The sequence below is a fragment of the Pecten maximus genome, chromosome 8 (genome assembly GCF_902652985.1).
Source record: "Pecten maximus chromosome 8, xPecMax1.1, whole genome shotgun sequence".
NCBI classification, from domain to species: domain Eukaryota; kingdom Metazoa; phylum Mollusca; class Bivalvia; order Pectinida; family Pectinidae; genus Pecten; species Pecten maximus.
The window spans coordinates 4,424,034-4,446,119 of NC_047022.1; the positions used below are offsets into that span (position 1 = coordinate 4,424,034).

General features: G+C 33.9%; 1 protein-coding gene across 1 annotated transcript in view; it reads right to left on the bottom strand.

Annotated features, from left to right (window-relative positions):
• The window catches only part of LOC117332902, a 27,863-nt gene extending 6,590 nt beyond the window's left edge, over positions 1–21,273 (bottom strand). Inside the window, exons 1-9 of the mRNA XM_033891967.1 lie at positions 20,904–21,273; positions 20,253–20,375; positions 16,995–17,216; positions 16,585–16,722; positions 16,049–16,171; positions 12,215–12,352; positions 11,802–11,966; positions 11,577–11,618; positions 8,559–11,035 (exon numbers count right to left, since the gene is read on the bottom strand). Of these exons, the coding sequence (XP_033747858.1) occupies positions 8,559–11,035; positions 11,577–11,618; positions 11,802–11,966; positions 12,215–12,352; positions 16,049–16,171; positions 16,585–16,722; positions 16,995–17,216; positions 20,253–20,375; positions 20,904–21,273 (3,798 nt within the window). The remainder of the gene's footprint in view (positions 1–8,558; positions 11,036–11,576; positions 11,619–11,801; positions 11,967–12,214; positions 12,353–16,048; positions 16,172–16,584; positions 16,723–16,994; positions 17,217–20,252; positions 20,376–20,903) is intronic.
• Positions 21,274–22,086: the final 813 nt, after the last annotated feature.

Here is a 22,086-nt window from a genome sequence, read left to right on the forward strand (position 1 = left end):
TGATTTAGTGTATTTAAAAATAAAGCCAGACATCTCAAAGTTTAAACATTACAAACAATTACCACAACAAAAATGATATAACAAACATTATTTAAGCATTGACGTCATTTTTATTTGTTTCATTGGGGTATGAAAAAAATTCTGTTTGCAAACTGTCGGATTCTTACAGAAGTTTGCAAACAAATTTGTTTTCATACCCCTATGAACCTAAAAAAATAGACATCAACGCTTATAATTAATTTTTGAAGATAAGTATCTAATTTAAAACATGTTTTATGTACAATTTTACTGGTTTTATATGGGATTATTTTCCTCAAATCAATACGCAACGTCAATTGTCGTATTGTGACGTCACATTTTTCGCGCATTTCTCGGTATTTTTTTCATAGTGGTATGAAAAAAAATATCAACCAATCAGAAAGCCGCATTCTGCGTACAAACAATGGCAAAATTAATTATTTAAGAAACACTCAGTGTATGAAATAGACAAACATAATTTTGTGAGTCATACTTATATATATAGACAACATATAGGTAATATGTATCAGAAACAGAAATAATTTCGGATGTTAGTAATCAAGTGTTGTTTTCGTTGATATAACTGAATTTCTCTTGGTACATTAACAGAATACGTAATCAACAATAAAAAGAGAAATTACCAATGTTCTGCAAATAATAAAAAACACAATTGATAACAATACAATTACTACGTACAGAAACACCATTAATCAAAAATGATTTCAATTTTGATTAGTGTAAATATTTACACAATCTCACGGAACACGCAGGGGAGATAACGTTCATGATGTCTGATTTACATTATTTCGACAAGCAATTATTACATATGTATTTAGCGAGTCTAATGTATACGATAATAATTGCAATCATCATGTTCATAGACTTTATTTTTATCAATTACACTTGCTTGGAGTTTGGTCGAATGCAAAAAATAAAAACTGTATTTACAACAAAAGTCGGAACCATTAAATACGGATACATTCTGTACCCGTATTTAATGGTAGAACAATAATTTCACGTGTGGTTGAACACAAAAAACTTGGCGAGTCATAACTACATATATATATATGCATAAGAAACAATACCTATTTACAGAAACAATAAACTTGGCGAGTCATAACAACACAATATAAACATAAGACACATGATCTGTTTACTGAAACAATTACCACATTGCGTAATTGATTCTTCTCACTTGTGGTTGAATACACAAAATATAAACTTGGCGAGTCATGAAAATATGAAATATTATATGCATAAGAGATATCATCTTCTTACAGAAACAATTAAAAATTGAATTTACTCATGTGTGGATGAATACAAAAAAATACAAACTTAGCGAGTCATAATTTCACATAATTATTTGCATAAGAAACACGATCTATTTACAGAAACAATTACAAGGACTTTTGTCACATTGGGTAATATGGTCTCTTCTCACGTGTGGTTGAATACAAAAATATATAAACTTGGCCAGTCTTAGCTGCATAAAATTATATACATAAGTTACATGACCTATTTACAGAAACCATTACCAGAATTTTTGCCAATTTGCGTAATTGACTCTTCTCTGGTTTGGTTGAATTAAGCAAACCTATAAAACTTGGCTAGTCTTAACAACGTATGAATATATACATAAGAAACATGATCTATTTACAGATACAATTACCAGGATTTTTGTCACTTTGCGTAATTGACTCTTCTCATGTGTGGTTGAATACAAAAATATGAACTTGGCGAGTCATAACAACACACATATATATATATATGCATAAGAAACATAAAATATATATACAGAAACAATTATAAATTGACACTTATCTCGTGTGGTTGAATGCAAAAATTATAAACTTGGCGAGTCATAACAACATATGAATGTATGCGTAAGAAATATCATCTATTTACATAAACAATTAGAAATTGATTTTTTGCTCGTGTGGTTGATACAAAAACAATATAACTTGGCGAGTTATAATTTCACATAAATGTTTGCATAAGAAACATGATCTATTTACAGAAACAATCACCAGGATTTTTGTCACATTGGGTAATTGACCCTTCTTACGTGTGGTTGAATACAAAAATATAAACTTGGCGAGTCATAACTACGCATAAGAATCATAATCTATTTACAGAAACAATAAGAAATTGACTTTTTTTCGTATGGTTGAATACAAAAAATATATAACTTGGCGAGTCATTATTTCACATAAATGTTTGCGTAAGAATCATGATCTTTTAAAAAAAACGATTAGAAATCGACTCTTCTCACGTTTGGTTGAATGCAAAACAATATAAACTTGGCGAGTCAAAACTACACATGAATATATGCATAAGAAACATAATCTATTTACAGAAACAATTAAGAAATTGACTCTTTTCTCGTGTGGTTGAATACAAAAAAAATATAATACTTGGCGAATCATTATTTCACATAAATGTTTGCATAAGGACCATGATCTATTTACAGAAACAATTCCCAGGATTTTTGTCACATTGGGTAATTGACCCTTCTCACGTGTGGTTGAATACAAAAATATAAACTTGGCGAGTCATAACTACACATAAATATTTTCATTAGAAACATAAACTATTTACAGAAACAATAAGAAATTGACATTTTCTCGTGTGGTTGAATTAAAAAAATATAAAACTTGGCGAGTCATTATTTCACATAAATATTTGCGTAAGAATCATGATCTTTTTACAGAAACTATTACCAGGATTTTTATCACATTGGGTAATTGACCCTTCTCGCGTGTGGTTGAATACAAAAAATATAAACATGGCGAGTATTACCTACATAAAATTATAAGCATAAGTAACATGATCTATTTACAAAAATAATTAGCAGGTTTTTTTTTGTCACACTGAGTAATTGACACTTCTCTCGTCTGGTTGAATACACACAAACATATAAACTTGGCGGGTCATAGTATCACATAAATGTTTGCATAAAAATATGGCTATTTACAGAAACAATTAGAAATTGACTCTTTGTCTTATTGAATAATGTTAGTAAAACAAATCAAATGGTTTATTTCTATAACACACTAATTCCTATAGACAATTACTGTTGTATTAATTATTTAATGCCCTGTGAGCTGAATAACACCACTCAATTGCATTTACACATTCTTGTGTTGCTTTGATGTCATTTATAAACACTATACGTGTCTCATATCTCATGTCTCACTATAACAAATTATATCAATATATCACTTATTATAAGCTTATTATATACACGTGCCATTATATCAAGAACTATAACATCATGAAATAATGATATTGACATCACTGATCAACATCATGGGTATGACTATAAATAAGATTAAGATATTTTGTGAACTTAAATTTTGAAATTGTTCAATAATCGATTTCCCCTCAGTAACAGTTAATTAATTATAATGTATAGAATACGAGTGTATATTTTAAGTTAATTTACTTCCATACACGAAGTGTTTCTTTTCAATTCAGAATTTCCATTATACAGACTAAACAGACTTACGATATAACCAGTTGTACATCTGTATAATAAAATCGGTTTTAACAAATTAAAAACCTTTGAAACATTTTACTGTTCTACATTTTCATGATGTTATTAGTTTATCTCATCATTTACTACAATAAAATAATAAATAGGAAATATATACATGTTTAATTAGAAACACTTACATTAATACACCTCGTTTCTGACATGATACGACGAGATAAAGAAAATACAATGTGGAGAACAAAAAATGAGAAAATAAACCTGACTAGAATATATCTAATAAATGGTGTACCAGGAAAATGTTATACAATACTAATTATATACAGTTTTGCTGCTCGATCCCAAAGTAATTCACGCTATCAACTCCTGAACACAGGTATCGGGCGTGTCTCTATATACATGTTAACTGTATCGTCCCATTGTAATGTACACTATCAACTCCTGAACACAGGTATCGGGCGTGTCTCTATATACAGGTTTACTGTATCGTCCCATTGTTATTAACACTATCAACTCCTGAACACAGGTATCGGGTATGTCTCTATATACAGGTTTACTGTATCGTCCCACTGCAATGTACACTATTAACTCCTGAACACAGGTATCGGGCGTGTCTCTATATACAGGTTTACTGTATCGTCCCACTGTAATGTACACTATCAACTCCTGAACACAGGTATCGGGTGTGTTTCTTTATACAGGTTTACTGTATCGTCCCATTGTAATGTACACTATCAACTCCTGAACACAGGTATCGGGCGTGTCTCTATATACAGGTTAACTCTATCGTCCCACTGTAATGTACGCTATCAACTCCTGAACACAGGTATCGGGTGTGTCTCTGTATACATGTTTACTGTATCGTCCCACTGTAATGTACGCTATCAACTCCTGAACACAGGTTTGTGGTATGTCTCTATATACAGGTTTACTGTATCGTCCCATTGTAATGTACACTATCAACTCCTAACCACATGTATCGGGTGTGTCTCTTTATACAGGTTTACTGTATCGTCACACTGTAATGTACACTATCAACACCTGAACACCGGTATGTGGTATGTCTCTGTATACATGTTATATGTATCGTGCCAATGTAAAGTACACTATCAGCTCCTGAACACGGTATCTGGTATGTCTCTGTATACAACTTCAATATAATATGCTATCGAGTCATTGATCTCAGCTTTCCATTTCAAGCTAAAGATATATATGATATGGTAATTGTCATCGCTGCTATCACTCATGAAGCTTAATCACAGCATTTTAGTATATGATTATAATAAATCTTATCCATCAAATATTTCATCAGAACTAAATGTGACGGTATGGAAACGATAACGTATTTGTTCAAGATCTGTTTTTGTTTAACGTCCTATTAACAGCCAGGGTCATTTAAAGACGTTCCAGATTTTCGAGGTGGAGGAAAGCCGGACCCAGGGTACCGGGCGAAAAAAACACCGGCCTATAGCCAGTACATGACAACTGCCCAACTTAGGTTTCAAACTCGTAACTCAGAGGAGGAGGGCCAGTGATAAAGTATCGGGACACCTTAACCACTCGGCCACCGCGGTCCCCATTTATTCAAGGCTACGCGTGATTGAAATGATGTTCCGGAAAATGAAACTGAACTTTCAAGTAAGAACACATTTCAGTTTGACCATTTGCTCGTGCTTTGTCCAATACAGTCATTCCTCTGCTATCTTTTAAATCTAAAATGAACCTATCTCTCTCTTTCTGATCCTTGTCCTTCAGAATAAGAGCTAGTACAGATTTAAAACACTCTATCTGACCAGATTGTGTAATATAATGGAGACAGTGACTGCCACATTGACTTCGCTTAGATAACAACCATTGAAATTCACTGATCAAATACAGACACATCTCTGTTTTCCCTCTTCTACCGGCATAATGTAAAAATGTTTCTCCATTTTTGTCTATCAGCCTGTCTGTTTCATTCATATCTTTTAGAGCTAAATCAGCTATTGATTGAAAACACTCTACATTTCCGGATCGAGCGACCAAATGAAGACAATGCCGCTCATGTTGGTCTTTTTTGTAAAGCAATCTAGGATATTCTCCGATTAGGTACAAGCAAATATCTTTGTTTCCTTTCAAACATGCATGATGTAAAACTGTCCAACCATAATTGTCTGTTAGACTCTCCATGTATATTTCTTTTTCTGTTTCATTCATATCTTTTAGTGCTATATCACCTATTGATTGAAAACACTCTACATTGCCGGAGCGTGCAATCAAATGAAGGCAATGGCGATCGAATCGGTCTTTTTTGTAAAGCAATCTAGGATATTCTCTGATTAAGTACAAGCAAATATCTTTGTTTCCTTTGATACATGCCTTATGTAAAACTGTCCAACCATTATTGTCTATTAGGCTCTCCATGAATATTTCTTTTTCTGTTTCATTCATATCTTTCAGAGCTAAATAAGCTATTGATTGAAAAGCACTCTACATTGCCGGAGCGTGCAATCAAATGAAGGCAATGGTGATCGAATCGATCTTTTTTGTAAAGCAATCTAGGATATTCTCTGATTAGGTACAAGCAAATATCTTTGTTTCCTTTCAAACATGCCAGATGTAAAACTGTCAAACCATCATTGTCTAATAAACTCTCCATGAATTTTCCTTTTTCTGTTTCATTCATATCTTTTAGTGCTATATCACCTTTTGATTGAAAACACTCTACATTTCCGGATTCAGCGACGAAATGAAGGCAATGACGCTCACATCGGTTTTTTTTGGAAAGCAATCTAGGATATTCTCTGATTAAGTACAAGCAAATATCTTTGTTTCCTTTCAAACATGCATCATGTAAAACTGTTGAACCATTATTGTCTATTAGGCTCTCCATGAATATTTCTTTGTCTGTTTCATTCATATCTTTCAGAGCTAAATCAGCTATTGATTGAAAACACTCTACATTGCCGGAGCGTGCAATCAAATGAAGGCAATGGTGATCGAATCGATCTTTTTTGTAAAGCAATCTAGGATATTCTCTGATTAAGTACAAGCAAATATCTTTGTTTCCTTTCAAACATGCCAGATGTAAAACTGTCAAACCATCATTGTCTAATAAACTCTCCATGAATTTTCCTTTTTCTGTTTCATTCATATCTTTTAGTGCTATATCACCTATTGATTGAAAACACTCTACATTTCCGGATTCAGCGACGAAATGAAGGCAATGACGCTCACATCGGTTTTTTTTGGAAAGCAATCTAGGATATTCTCTGATTAAGTACAAGCAAATATCTTTGTTTCCTTTCAAACATGCATAATGTAAAACTGTTGAACCATTATTGTCTATTAGACTCTCCATGAATATTTCTTTGTCTGTTTCATTCATATCTTTCAGAGCTAAATCAGCTATTGATTGAAAACACTCTACATTGCCGGAGCGTGCAATCAAATGAAGGCAATGGCGATCGAATCGGTCTTTTTTGTAAAGCAATCTAGGATATTCTCTGATTAAGTACAAGCAAATATCTTTGTTTCCTTTGATACATGCCTTATGTAAAACTGTCCAACCATTATTGTCTATTAGGCTCTCCATGAATATTTCTTTGTCTGTTTCATTCATATCTTTCAGAGCTAAATCAGCTATTGATTGAAAACACTCTATATTTCCAGACTCAGTGACCAAATGAAGGCAATGATGCTCACATCGGGTTTTTTTGGAAAGCAATCTAGGATATTCTCTGATTAAGTACAAGCAAATATCTTTGTTTCCTTTGATACATGCCTGATGTAAAACTGTCCAACCATTATTGTCTATTAGGCTCTCCATGAATATTTCTTTTTCTGTTTCATTCATATCTTTCAGAGCTAAATCAGCTATTGATTGAAAGCACTCTACCTTTCCGGATGCAGCGACCAAATGAAGGCAATGATGCTCACATCGGTTTTTTTTGGAAAGCAATCTAGGATATTCTCTGATTAAGTACAAGCAAATATCTTTGTTTCCTTTGATACATGCCTGATGTAAAACTGTCCGACCATTATTGTCTATTAGGCTCTCCATGAATATTTCTTTTTCTGTTTCATTCATATCTTTCAGAGCTAAATCAGCTATTGATTGAAAGCACTCTACCTTTCCGGATGCAGCGACCAAATGAAGGCAATGATGCTCACATCGGTTTTTTTTGTAAAGCAATCTAGGATATTCTCTGATTAAGTACAAGCAAATATCTTTTTTTCCTTTCAAACATGCCAGATGTAAAACTGTCAAACCATCATTGCTTAATAAACTCTCCATGAATTTTCCTTTTTCTGTTTCATTCATATCTTTTAGTGCTATATCACCTATTGATTGAAAACACTCTACATTTCCGGATACAGCAACCAAATGAAGGCAATGCTCCTCACGTCGGCCTTTTTTGTAAAGCAATCTAGGATATTCTCTGATTAAGTACAAGCAAATATCTTTGTTTCCTTTGATACATGCCTTATGTAAAACTGTCCAACCATTATTGTCTATTAGGCTCTCCATGAATATTTCTTTTTCTGTTTTATTCATATCTTTCAGAGCTAAATCAGCTATTGATTGAAAACACTCTACATTTCCGGATTCAGCGACGAAATGAAGGCAATGCTGCTCACATCGGTTTTTTTTGGAAAGCAATCTAGGATATTCTCTGATTAAGTACAAGCAAATATCTTTGTTTCCTGTCCAGCATGCCTGATGTAAAACTGTCGAACCATCATTGTCTAATAAACTCTCCATGAATTTTCCTTTTTCTGTTTCATTCATATCTTTTAGTGCTATATCACCTATTGATTGAAAACACTCTACATTTCCGGATACAGCAACCAAATGAAGGCAATGCTCCTCACGTCGGCCTTTTTTATAAAGCAATCTAGGATATTCTCTGATTAAGTACAAGCAAATATCTTTGTTTCCTTTGATACATGCCTCATGTAAAACTGTCCAACCATTATTGTCTATTAGGCTCTCCATGAATATTTCTTTTTCTGTTTTATTCATATCTTTCAGAGCTAAATCAGCTATTGATTGAAAGCACTCTACCTTTCCGGATTTAGCAACCAAATGAAGGCATTGACCACCGATTTGGTTTTTTTTGTGAAGCAATGTAGGATATTCTCCGATTAAGTACAAGCAAATATGTGTGTGTCCTTTTGCACTTGCACAATGCAAAAATGTGAAACCTGAACTGTTATCTGTCATGAATTTGTCCCTTTCCTCTTTGTTTTTACCTTGAATCATAAAGGCAGCTGCTGATTTGAAACATTCTAATTTGCCAGCCAACACCATGTAATGGAGACAGCTATGACCTTTGTGGTTTTTCTGAAAATACGGCGGACATATGGTTAATAGCTTTACACATAGTTCTTCATTTCCACACCTGCACATCCAATGTAAAATTGAGTCACCATCTTCATCTATCAGCGATTCCATCATGTCGTTCTGACAAATACTCTTTATAACGCGTTCAATGTCTTTCACTGTAAGTATACCTAGCTTACAGGACATTGCTGTCGAAGCCAGATCATTAGTACTATTTGGATTTTTTTGTGTTAACAGATAGGGATATTGTTTCATCAGGTACACTATCATAATTCTTTGTTTTGATTGAAATGCCAGGTGTAAAACAGTGGAGCCGTTTTGATTTGTCAATGCTTTGATTGACTGTTTTATTTCCTCGTTACTCTGACATTCCTGAATTAATAAGTTAGCTACTATTCGAAAACAGTCTATAGACTCTGTTTTCGCAATTATGTGTAACAAATGGTCATTGTTGTTTTTGTCCCTATGTGACAACAGGTCCGGGAATATCTCTAAAAGATAGGCACACATCTCGTGCTTTCCAACAACGCATGCCGCACATAAAATGTCCCACTTTTCGCTGTCTTTGAGTTTTCTTAGTGATTTATCTAATATCTTCATTATTTCAATGTTTCCACCAAGTGCTGCACAGAAGCACGACGTACCATCAGGCTCGATGTTTTTGTTAAGGAGATAGGTCGAGCACTGAACGCTTCCTTCTGAGAGTGCTACGTCTAATGCATATTTCATATGGTTTATTAAGTCTACTTTATCTAAATTGTTAGCGATATGGCAAAGCAGGTTAATCGAATTCATTTTAGCAGCGTAGATCAGAAAGCAACTTGGAGTGTCTCCTCTCTTTTTTGCAATATCCATGAGATGAATAAATCTGTTATCCGAATACATTAATGGTTCTCCTGTTTTCAATCTAATAAAATAGTCTTCTGTGGAATATTTCTTTGATTTGAGCCAATAGAAAAATCCAGTGAGAAATTCTTCATTATTCCATGATGACATCGAAGATACCGCAATGTAACTTGAGTGCTGCTTTGAATCAAGTTCTCGCACTATACGTTGGTAAGCGATTTCATAATTGTCCACCCCTATCACTACCTTATGTAGTATATCTTTGCATTCAGTTGTTGCTACGTAATGCAAACAACTACTTGGGCAGTTATTAAGGAAACCTCTTGGCGTTTTCTTCCCATAGAGGATAGCAATAACGTCTTGTATCGAGTCATGGAAGAATTTATAGACACCTTTCTCTTTTCGCACAAATGAATCACATAAAACATCAAGGCCTTTCTGTAGACACGGTAGTTGTGTTGCAATGTCTGTGGTTATATGCTTTGAATCAGGAAAGACATGAGAAGAAACATTGAACGCACGTGTTATCCCTTCTTTGTCGAAACATTCTCTTTCAAAATCCAGCAAATTTGTTGAGACAGGTTCTCGAGATAACAAAATGTATATTAGTGCTGTTTGTTTCGCTCTGTTAAACTTTTCCGTGATAACTGATCTAATACTTTGTAATGGTTTTCTAAAATACTCCACTCTTTCTGGATGCAAATCTGGCGTTTTTCTGAATATACGGCAACATTCAGGAAATCCGATCGGTGGAGAAACGGCAGTGATTTGATTGATCTCAATTTCTGAAAATGGTTTGAAATTATCTATCGTCTGTGTATATGTCGTGAGAAGTGTTTCCCTTTCATCCCGTAAAACATATTCAGGCGAGCTGAGATCAATGACATGCCTATCATCAAACAGTGAGAGACAATCGAACTTCGGTTTGTACTCGTTATATATGTCATTTCTTAATGTAATGATCAAATGGTTTGCTGATTCCTTCCCCACTACGATCGAATTGAGCATTTCGCCATGCTGTTTCCACCATGTCAAATCTTGTGATACATTAGAACTATAACCTAACAGGTCATCCAATAAAATGGAAAGATTTGCATTAGCTGAAATTACCTTATCCCAGCGCTGAAGGCTTGGGAGGCGTAAGGGTTTCTTGCAATTAAATGTGTGTTTTTGCGCTGGAGAATGAAGCCAATCTAAAAGTTCAGTAGCTAAACGTGTTTTTCCTGACCCGGAATCTCCCCTTATAACCACAAACCTTTTCTCTTTGATATTTTCTTTGGCACAGTCAAAGGCCTTCGTCGTTACGAACTGAAATGTACTTCGTTGTTCCTGTACCCAGTTCTCTGTTTGACCTGAAAATATAAATGAATATCCTGTTGATCTTGATTTAGTTTTTTGTATGATAGCATATGAACTTAAAACAAGTATTCGTTAAACATCGAATACCAACATACAAAAAAACAAAGACAAAAAACAAAGCTAAACACAGTGATGTATTTCTCCTATATACAACGATGCAGTTTCCTATAGTAAAAAATGTCATCCTTCAGTGTGTGACGCTTCAATAATTCAATAGGTGAGTGTATGTCTATCATATCATCGATTTATTTAGCCGAATCAGAAGTATTCTGTATTATTAAAATTGATTATGTATTAAAAACTTTTGCAGCCAATTAATTATTGCTGTTATGACTTTATGGCACACTGTAATTTTCTTAACACTAAACAGACCAGAACGCATTAGGTAGACCATCCGGACAATCTTATACGATTAAGAGACGCTAGTTAAACAATATAAAGCTAGTTTTCGTTCATGTGTTTTGAAAATTCCATTGCTTAAAGGAAAGACAAATTTAGCCGACGAAATACAGAAACATATGTATTGATACTTACTGATAATGTTTCGTTGCTCCGTCTGATCAATATTTTCCCTTTCTAAAATGAAATAAATATAAAGTATTTTAGTCGGAACTCATTGTAGTGGTTATAAAAAGGTATAACTACCGATCTGTTTCAAGCACAAAACGGAAAAACGTTTTGACAAAAAAAAAAAAAAAAAAAGTTGAAAATCATATTAATGTACACATATTAGAAAGCCCCGATGTATCATTCACTCACTTTTGATAGATGACATTATCATTTCCTCGTGTTGTTTCATTCTCTGTTCATATCCATCATATAAATCCTGCATCGTTTTTTCTTTTTCTTTTAACCAATCCTGGTAATCATGGTCGAAATTCTTTCCTTGGTCACACGCATGAGTAGATTTACCACGATCTGGAACTGAAACAATAAACGTTTGATAATACTTAATGCATTAATTCACAAACACAGTTTCAGAACATGTAAGTTATAGTTGTATATATAGTTGAAGAAAATTTCATGGGCTTCTTTCTCTGAAATAATCAAACGAAATTCCTCAAAAATACAATTAATGATTATTCGTGGTACTGCTTCATCATGATGATATCATTGTTATTATTTGCCTTCAGGATTCAGCTATTCCATAAAAACACCAGTTTGGTAATCACCTTCCAATTGCTGTGATATTTTTTCAACTATGCTCTCCTCAGCCTCCGCTATTGCCTTCCTCAACTGAGATTCGCTTTGATGCACTACTTCACGCATCTCTCGATTTAAGTCTTCAATAGCCTCGGAGCAATTTTCAGCTGAAATCAGGTGTGATATTGTTTGAATGAGTTCCATATATATACCAATCCGAATCTCCTATGAGAAAACTATATGATACAGCGAAAACCAATAAATATGAATTTAGAAGACCGAAGAATACCCATATGCTTTTATATATTTCCACATAACGTATCAATTTGTTGCTTTCACTGATGCAGGCTAGTCAAGTTTCGAATTGTAGGGTCTTCGATTTTTTTATTCTGCTTATAGGAAGCCTATTCTAATCCAAAATAAGAAAAGTTTTCTTCACCTTCAGCATCTTTTACAGTTCAATATCCTTAATCATTAGTCGATTGGGAATGAAGCTGCTTTAAAAGTTATTTGTTTTTCAAATGATATTTACATCTATCTTGGTATTAAAAAACAGGAAAAATCGGATGCCCATATTCCAAAATCAATAAATATGCATTAATACTACTCATTCCATAAACAACTGGGCACTGGATACTATGTATCATTGTTATTTTGAAACCTTGAAAACCGAAAATATTCGCGACAGAAATATACTTGAATCATGTGACAGGCAGACTGAATATATTTTATTCTATTAAAAAATCCGAAACCCGATCCTAATTGTCCAGTAGATACTATTATAAAGGTTCCGCTTGACTGTCTGATGAGGACGTAATTTGTTTAAAAGCACAAAAAAGACGTACGTTTTGTGCTTCACAGAGAGTCCATATATTTAGGTTGTACTTGATCACATTGCAGGTCAGTGACTCTCAGGAGTATAACTTTATAATGCAGACATGTCTGTTTTCTGTTTGACGTCCAATTTCAAACGGAAAATTCGATGTTATTCAATGATAACATCTTCAAATATAAATTTGCTATTAGACACAGTGAATGGCTAATACTTAAAGTGTACCCTGAACGACAAATTTTATTTAAATATGTTATTGGTATTGATTAATAAACAAGAATGCAGAAAACCGCATCAAAATCGGCCGACCCATTACCGAATAATTTCGATTTTTCTCGAAAACACACCTAAAGCCCAAAGCCGAATACCTCGTTTTGGTGACCTCTGACCTGTGACGTCACAGGTTGAACACGATCGGAGCCGCCATATATATAGAAATATATAGAAACAAACGTGAACACGTGCCTGTAGTTAATGCGAATAAGTAAACAAAATTGAAAGTGCTGAATAAACTCTGTTATATTTGTGAATTAGCTAATAAGTGCTACCGAAACCAGGGACATATAATTTTCTTTTTAAACGGGCCATATATAACATGTAACATCTTACTAATTTTCTATTATAACGGGCCAAATACAACGTGTATCATCTTATTTATTTTCTATTATAACAGGTCGTAAATAACATGTATATTTAGATTTTTTTTTTAAATTTTAACGGGTCGTTGTAACATGTATGACATTTGAATACCTGGCCGTTTATAACGACTTACATCATATAGCCTTTATACAAATGTACAAGTATTGCTTTCGGTTATAATACTTCTATAGTAATATAAGTTTAAAATGCAATTCATACAACATGTGAAATAAATGCTAATCATTTTGATTTTTGTATTAGCCAAAACAGCAATGATACCGTTAGTTGTGATTTTTGGGTAATTGTCCGCAATTGATAAAACGTGTCCATGAAAGATAAAGTAAAATTTCAGCATCATGGGTATATATATATATATGAATGAGGTAACTTTGGTTAATTATTCTATAGACAAACCTTTGAGATACGAATATTTTCGTTTGTAAGGAAAACGAAACTCACTGAATTCCAAAAATAATGAGTTTGATTTCAACAACTTGAAAATGTATTCCCTAAAGTAAAAACGCAATTTTTAATAGAATTCAAGCTCAATTTATGTACAACCTGTAAAAACATGTCTTCGGAACTTTTATGAATGCACAGAAACCAAACGCGTGAACTTGCAAGAAATTATCGGCGCGTGCCGATTAGAACACCACAAATCACAGACACCTGGGTGCAGTGACAGGTGTGACAAGCTTGTGGACCGTAATTTCACACCTGGTAATTGTTTAGCGGTATACTAACCCATTCAAACTTGAGAATTCGTAATTCTCCGAACATATGTTTATACATCTGTTAAAGTCTTTTTTTAAGTGAAGATATGACTTGCGACACGAATGGAAAGCAAAACCACAAGGATCTGGATCACTTCATAATAATGACACAATTAAAAAAATAATAGCAAAAAAATACCTAAAATTTGAAAAGAAATCATACACGAAAATCATTGCGTGTTTATAAGTTTTCGTATTAATTATGATTAGTCACAATGAAATGATTTTTTTTTTTCATAAAAAATCGAGATAAAATGATGGTTTAAATAAGTACCTATGCTTTATACCTGTACGGAAAGTATCAATTATATTATAAATGTTGCGAATCACGTTTATATAATTTCACTGAAAACGATCGTACAATTGTATATAAATTATATCTTTCTCAAACATTTAATCGTCCTTAATCCCTGAGACCATGGCATGTAAAACAAGGGATAAAATCTGTATATGTAGAAGTTTGTTGTAGACTTCAACACTGGTATTCATACGGGAGAGATATTTAGTCTATTGTAGATCATGATGTTTATAATATCTTACTTTCTAAATTAAGTGTCCTTCATGACAAGAAGCGGGTTTTGTATAGAATATAACGCGTGGATTTACTGTACGTGTGTTCGTCTTTTCTCACAAACCAGAGTATCCAGAGTTGTTGTATTGTTGGTATGTTTATTTGAATATCAATTTGCGAATGAAATGGCACATTATTTCATTTAAAAATGCTGATGCTGTGTTCCTTTCTTTAGTAATGAGTAAGAAATGGTAAACACATAACTAATATACATTTATTGGTGATTGACCGATTATTAAACCAGTCTGTGTTAACCAGATTTCAGATTTCAGTTTTTTTTAAACTCAAACTTATATTGTTGGATTCCGACTTCTTGTCGGCAATATTCGCCAAATTCAATAACCTCAAATCTCATGTCCAGATCGTATTCAAACATGTTTGTGCTGCTACTGTTCACACTGTCCTTTATGCTACTGGCCACCATAACAGTCACTTCATTCAACCTGTGACGTCATAGACTGAAGAGTTCAAAATCAGCGTGACTGACAGATACGCTGATTAGCAGTAGACCGACAGGTGCAAACCGCGTACTTCGATGTGCGATATCTCGGCACTCGGCCAACCGATTTTGATGCGTTTTGCGACATTCTTCTTTGGTGGTTACAAAGAATAACGTATTTGATTATCGTTTTTCGTTCAGGGTACACTTTAGGGATGCTACACCTCCGACAGAGTGTAAAAAATTGCTATTATTTAGACAATGAATGATATTTAATCCAAACATGATGGACTATTATAACGTCAAAAATTTGAATATTTTTTAAATATCTCTGCAACATTATGATATACTTTGCATACACTTGACCTTGATCGCAGTGCATTCTCGGAGAGATTTACATGCAGCAGAAAACAAACATGGTGGACTTTTTTTTATTAGATTCAGCTGGGGCAAATATATATTGCCTATCATAACTGCAAATTTTAACTGCCGAGGTTTTAATGCAAACAGAAAATATAAAATTTAAATAAAAAACATACGTTTCCCCTCAAACATGCACCAGAAAGCTGCTAAACATGCTACATTGAGATGTCTCGAAGAGCCACTTACTGATATTGTACACGACTTTAGACTTGTCTCCGACCAGCATTGGACCGTCACCTTTTGAAGTTATACAGAGTTTCGACCGATTCTGTACCTGAATGACTTCATTTTGATGCGGAATTAGAGCTCCTGGAAAACAATCATGACGATATCCTAATCTAGTTTAACATAATTATTGTTTGTTGCTCGTCTTAGTTCCTTGTCATCTTTGTCAAGAATCATGAAAAGTGAGTCTAGCATACGTTACTGAGAATATACTACTTATATACTGTGATACAGTTGTTATTCCACGTCATTGAAATCCTTAGTGTCTAAAAAGAATCAGATAAACAGCAAAATGATAACCATTACTATGACGACACAATATTGATTGATGACACCATACGGTGTTATTATACGATTAACCACGTAGATAGCTATGTAGTCCTAACGTCAAGCGTGTGTTAAGAACAGTCTATGTGAATTCGTACCTTATCCCAATTCTTAAACATGATATATGACCTTAGGGAATACTTACCTTCTTCGATTTGATAAATTCTTACCTTGTCCGCCCTCAAATGCCTCTATGGTATTTGATGTCGTTCGTCCAGCTGTTGTGTTAGTTTTATATTGCTGTTGTTTACTGGAGGGGATGTCACGGCAATCCAAAGTTTCGATGGCATCACGTTTACGTTTTTGCCCTTGGGAATAATTTCATTATTTATTGTTTTGATGGTAAAAGAGTAAAAGAAAAAATCGTAGTTCAATGAAATATGCTCATATGGAAAGACTATCCAACTGGAAATACTTACTGAAATTGTATAAAACTGAAGAATGTTTGCCAACAAGAGTTGGGCGATCACCTATCGAAGTTAAGACAATGATCTAATATCGTGATAACAGTGTTCAAGCTAGGTTATTTTTTACGATGTCCAACCTCTGCAACATGAGTGTAGTCTTGGTGAATTCTTACCTTGTCGGACTTCTGAAACTGCCGAATCGTCATAGGCATTTTTAACATTTGTATCTTCTGTCCGACCATATCTAGTATTGCACGCTCCGCTCCCAAATGACTCTTTGATATTTGATGTCGCTCTTTCAACTGACATATTATTTTCATAATGAGGTTGTTTACTGAAGGGATTGTCACGGTCTTCCGAAGTTTCCATGGTATCACTTTTACGTTTTCGCCCACCTGTGGGAATAATTCCATTTTTAACTGTTGTGTATAGAAATCCATTGCAAATAATGTGAAACGTTCGGAGCCGTTTTTACATGCATGATTGTATACAGATTTCTGTAAGATCCTAAATAAAATTGAAAGTAAGCTTATCTATCCTTGGTGGATAAAATAAATTTTGTCTTCTTTTTTTCGGGAAGATGTCATCTGTTATAATACAGCCAGGACTCTGTGACATCATTGATGCCAACTTTCTAATATACAATAAATTTAGGCTAGTTCATCGTTAGTTAGGCCTATTTCAACTTATTATGCTGAAACATGTATACAAAATTATTGAAAGCCAAACTTCGGCTGCTAATATAGGCCTGAAGAAGGTATGCATCCTATTGTAACTGCAGTAACTACTCAAGCATTATATTATGGTACTTCAAAATAAAAACTTGAGTCTTTTCGTTCAGGAATCATTTGATGTTAATAAATCTTTATGAGATTTTATGGCATAATTATTGTTAACAATGTGACAAAGGATAACAACCAGATAGAGACTGTATATTCACCTAATAATTCAGCTAACATAAAAAGACAACTTCAAGCTTGGTTTTCAACTTCAAACCGGATCACAGAGATAACAGAAGTCAATCTAATGGGATGACACAGTCCGTATTATTGTTACTTTCTAATATTGGTCATAAAATCATACAGAAAGTCCATAGCTCACAGTTCAACAATGGAATAGTGGGGTGAAATATTTCTACCAATTTGATACTGTTTGACCCCGCACATCAGTCCCAAAGGGTCAATCAGGGCCAACATATGCATACCATTAAAATTTCATTCCATCCTGCTAATGTTAAGCAATCTAGAAAGGATAGTTGTACATACAAGATAGTAAGTTGTACATACAAGGTAAAGTTTTATATACAAAATACTAACTTGCCCTAATACGCCGCCGTATGATTGATTACGGTAGACTACACTCGCTTTATGGATATTGACAGGCTAGCATATGTCTACATTTTTATTCAATATCAGAATTTTAATAGAAATTATGTGACAGCATGGCACAAAAAGTCATCGGACCATTTTTGCGCAATTTATTAAAAAACTAATAATAGGAAAATATTAATTCACTGCCTTGACTTCAATTTATCATTTCATTGGATACTCCATGTCTGAAATATAGAGCAGTGAGAATTTATAATCCTGTTGAAAATTCAAAATTTACAATTGTTAAAGTGAATTGGTTTAAATACTATTTAGAGAATCAAATATGATATATAAAGAGTTATTAAGTTATAAATAACAAGAAACCTTAATATCAAATCAAGTCTTAATCCTGATTTCCGTTTTCGGCTATTTTCTTTACTCACCCCTAACGCGATCATAATGTTGACAATGTGAATGCAAAATAACGAGGTTTTGATAGATTAATTAAAACACTTCAAGACCCTTAAAAACCCTCCTTTACGTTTCGGTAGTTCGTCACAATCGAAAATAGCGTCGTGAATCGGGTATGTTGCTAATTATTTTAAAATACGAAATTTGAAATATAACAAACATAGTTAACACATGACTTCTATAGACAACAAAGAATACTATATTGGATCCATTCTCTCGTAAAATTATCGATTTAGGGTCCATTATCGGTCATTTCGGTAATTCAACTTTGAAAGCAATATAGGACCGCGAATCGCGAATGATTAAACAAATGAGCCCCTTATATTTTCATACGTGCAGATGGGCAAAGGAGAACATATATGTGGGTCCATTCTCTGAAAATAATGCCAATTTAAGCCCCATTTCTCTGCGTTTCGGTATTTCCAAGTCCGTTTCGTTAAATATCCAAACCGCATACGTACGTGTTGGCTAAGGATAATAATGATATGTTGATTAGATTGTTCTTAATACTTAAAACAGTTCCTTTTCAAAAGCCATGGTCTGATTGCTTTAGAAGAGTTTTGTGTAGTAAACAAATCGTGCATATTTACATCGTTGGAAAGTGACGACATTGCCGTGAGGTGAAGGCTAACATGTTCGTATTTTCTCGTCTTTTCCAAAATAGAAACATGCTATATAATTGTTCATTTGTTACGTTTAAACACAAAGACTGTCAACAATAAGTATCCATAAATGTTGATATCACCTGAATATTGCCGTAATTATCTGTCACTTCGATTGTAAACCCCATGCCAAAGTCATGCAAGAATCGGCCAATCAAATTGGTTCAACGTTTGATTTCCTTAATGTTGCAGTTATCTTCCTTGCAACAGTAAAGCAACCCCGTGCATATAACAAGAAATCATCATTTGTGTTTAATTTATTTGTCGTTTTTGTCAAAGGATAGTGGTAATTGGTAATTGGTGGCAACGTTGTTGCTATGACCAGTCACCCTGACCACAGATACCACCTAATTGTAAGGCTGTACACAGTACTATCTCCCAAACACATAGCCTATGTAGCTCCTCAGCATCCGCCCATGATATCATCTCGAATACCGTTTTTGATAGATTTTTTTCTCACTTCCTGACATACACACTTTGTTGATAATTATGTAACATTCTAGTAAATATATTATACACATTTAAGTAAAATCGCGGACTTACGACAGCCATTTTGGAATGAACACGGAAAGGCGAAAATATCAAAACATCCGGTAACGAATGCGCCTACACAATCTTTGTTTACTTACATAATTATATTGACCTGGAGTTGATTCGCAAAGTTCAAGTTTATTCATTCTTCACATTTCGCTAGCGTTATACATTTTTCAAATCGTACGCATGTTGAAAACATCTACTGAATATATTTCAACACTTTTGGTAAAACTACTAATTAAAACACAAGTAAATAATTTGAAGTGAAGGACATGACCGCAGCCATATTTCATTAAAACAGGAAGTAGGTGGCGTTATGGATAATGTGGTTACGAAATATGGTTACATTTTCCTTTTGCTCTGGATTGCAATAACCGATCATTAATGTTCGTTTAAAAAGTAGTTCTATAAAATTGTGCTTACATTAAAAGCTTATTAAACTAGAAATACTTACTGAAGTTGTATATCACTGTAGATTGTTTTCCAATAAGTGTTGGGTCATCACCTGTCAAAGTAGACCGGATATCTGTTTGTTGATGATGCTGAATCATCTCACTGTCATCTTGCGTTGAACATCCTGAGGAAATAAGTAATTTGTTAAAAAAAATGTTCTTATGTTTCGACACCTGGTACTGAATTCTTCTAAAGCATCGAAACTTTTATGGAAAAACCCAAACAAGTAAGATTTCTATTTTTTCGTTAAGTTAATTGACTAATATTAGCACATATATTACAAGTTTTGGTGGAAGCCTCCATGACGGGGATCACAAAAATATGTTTCACTCAAAGAGTTCCGAAGTTTGATATGAAGGGTGGTATCACATTGGTTGCTAGTTTAGAGCCGAAAGGATGTTCACTGTATCAAACGTCCCACGGTCTCCGTGAGGGTTAGGACCGTGAGTAACCGAGGAAAGTAATATAAAGTGCAACAGGCTCATTTTTATGAGACACTTTAGTCCTCAGTAGCCACTTAATGACTTTTGTTTTTATATATTCGCTGTACATATTATTACATCATAGTTTCTCACAAATATTTCAACGCTATCAGCATTGAAAATGCACAAGATATTTAAACAATTATGACATTATGAGAATGGGAACTTACCTTCTCCAACCTGTGTAACTAACTTATCGTTGAGGTCAGTTTGACCACAGTCAGATGCTGCTATGGTACCTGGAGTTGTATCATCTCGTTGTGAACCATAGCGACGATCAGATGTTACTATGGTATCTGATGTTGATTCATGTCTTTGTGAACCATAGCGACGGTCATATATTACTATGGTACCTGATGTTGATTCATCACGTTGTGAACCATAACCACTGTCAGACGTTGCTATGGTACCTGATGTTGGTTCATTCCTTTGCGAACAAAAACCACGGTCAGATGGTGTTATGTTATGAGAAGATCGCTCATCCTTACTGATGATATGGTCTCTTTTATCCACGTTCTTTTCCTCGTCATCGTCCTCCATTTCATAAACATCTATATCTCTGTTTTATATATCATAACCTGAAAAAGATTTATTTAACGCTACATCAATTCATTTTTTTGCTACTGATATATGTATAAACTTACCCGTTTGCTCATTGTCTACAGCTCATTTAACAATCATACCACGACTTACAAAGCGACAACCCCAGCTTAATGGCGTGTACGGCGAGTCTAGTTTTACATGTAAAACTGCAATATTGTGTATGTCTTACACGACTGCTGACGCTTCATATCTCCTGACGTATTCCTATGATAAGTTTGAAGATTATGATCTTCAAGATAAATCTAGAGGCAAGATATTAATTGATTCACATGTATGAAGCTTTGCGATATTTAAAAGAATAAGTTTCATCTACATCCAATATTCATTGTTCATATTTCTTAACCCCGCGAACACGCTGTAATTAAATGATATAGATCATATATATTATTTACTTAATTTACTATTTTTATGATTTTTCTAAGTTTTCTGTATTTTTAACGTTTTTATGTTTATAGTTATTTTACGACGACTATATATCTGAATCTTAAAGTTTCTTTAAAGTTGATTTATCACTTGTTAAGCGTGGCATACAATGAGTGCACAAGGAGCCGTAGCTTTCAAACAAGAATGCAGCTCCCCGACTTATAACCTATGAATAATTGCCTTTGTAATTAAACATGAAGCCGTTATTTACAGCTTCAATATACCATAACAGTTTATGATGTGTGTGTCGGTTTTCAGTATAAAGATGACATTTGTTTTGCTTATAATGCACGAAGTAGATATTTCAATAGAAAGAAAAAAAGGTCG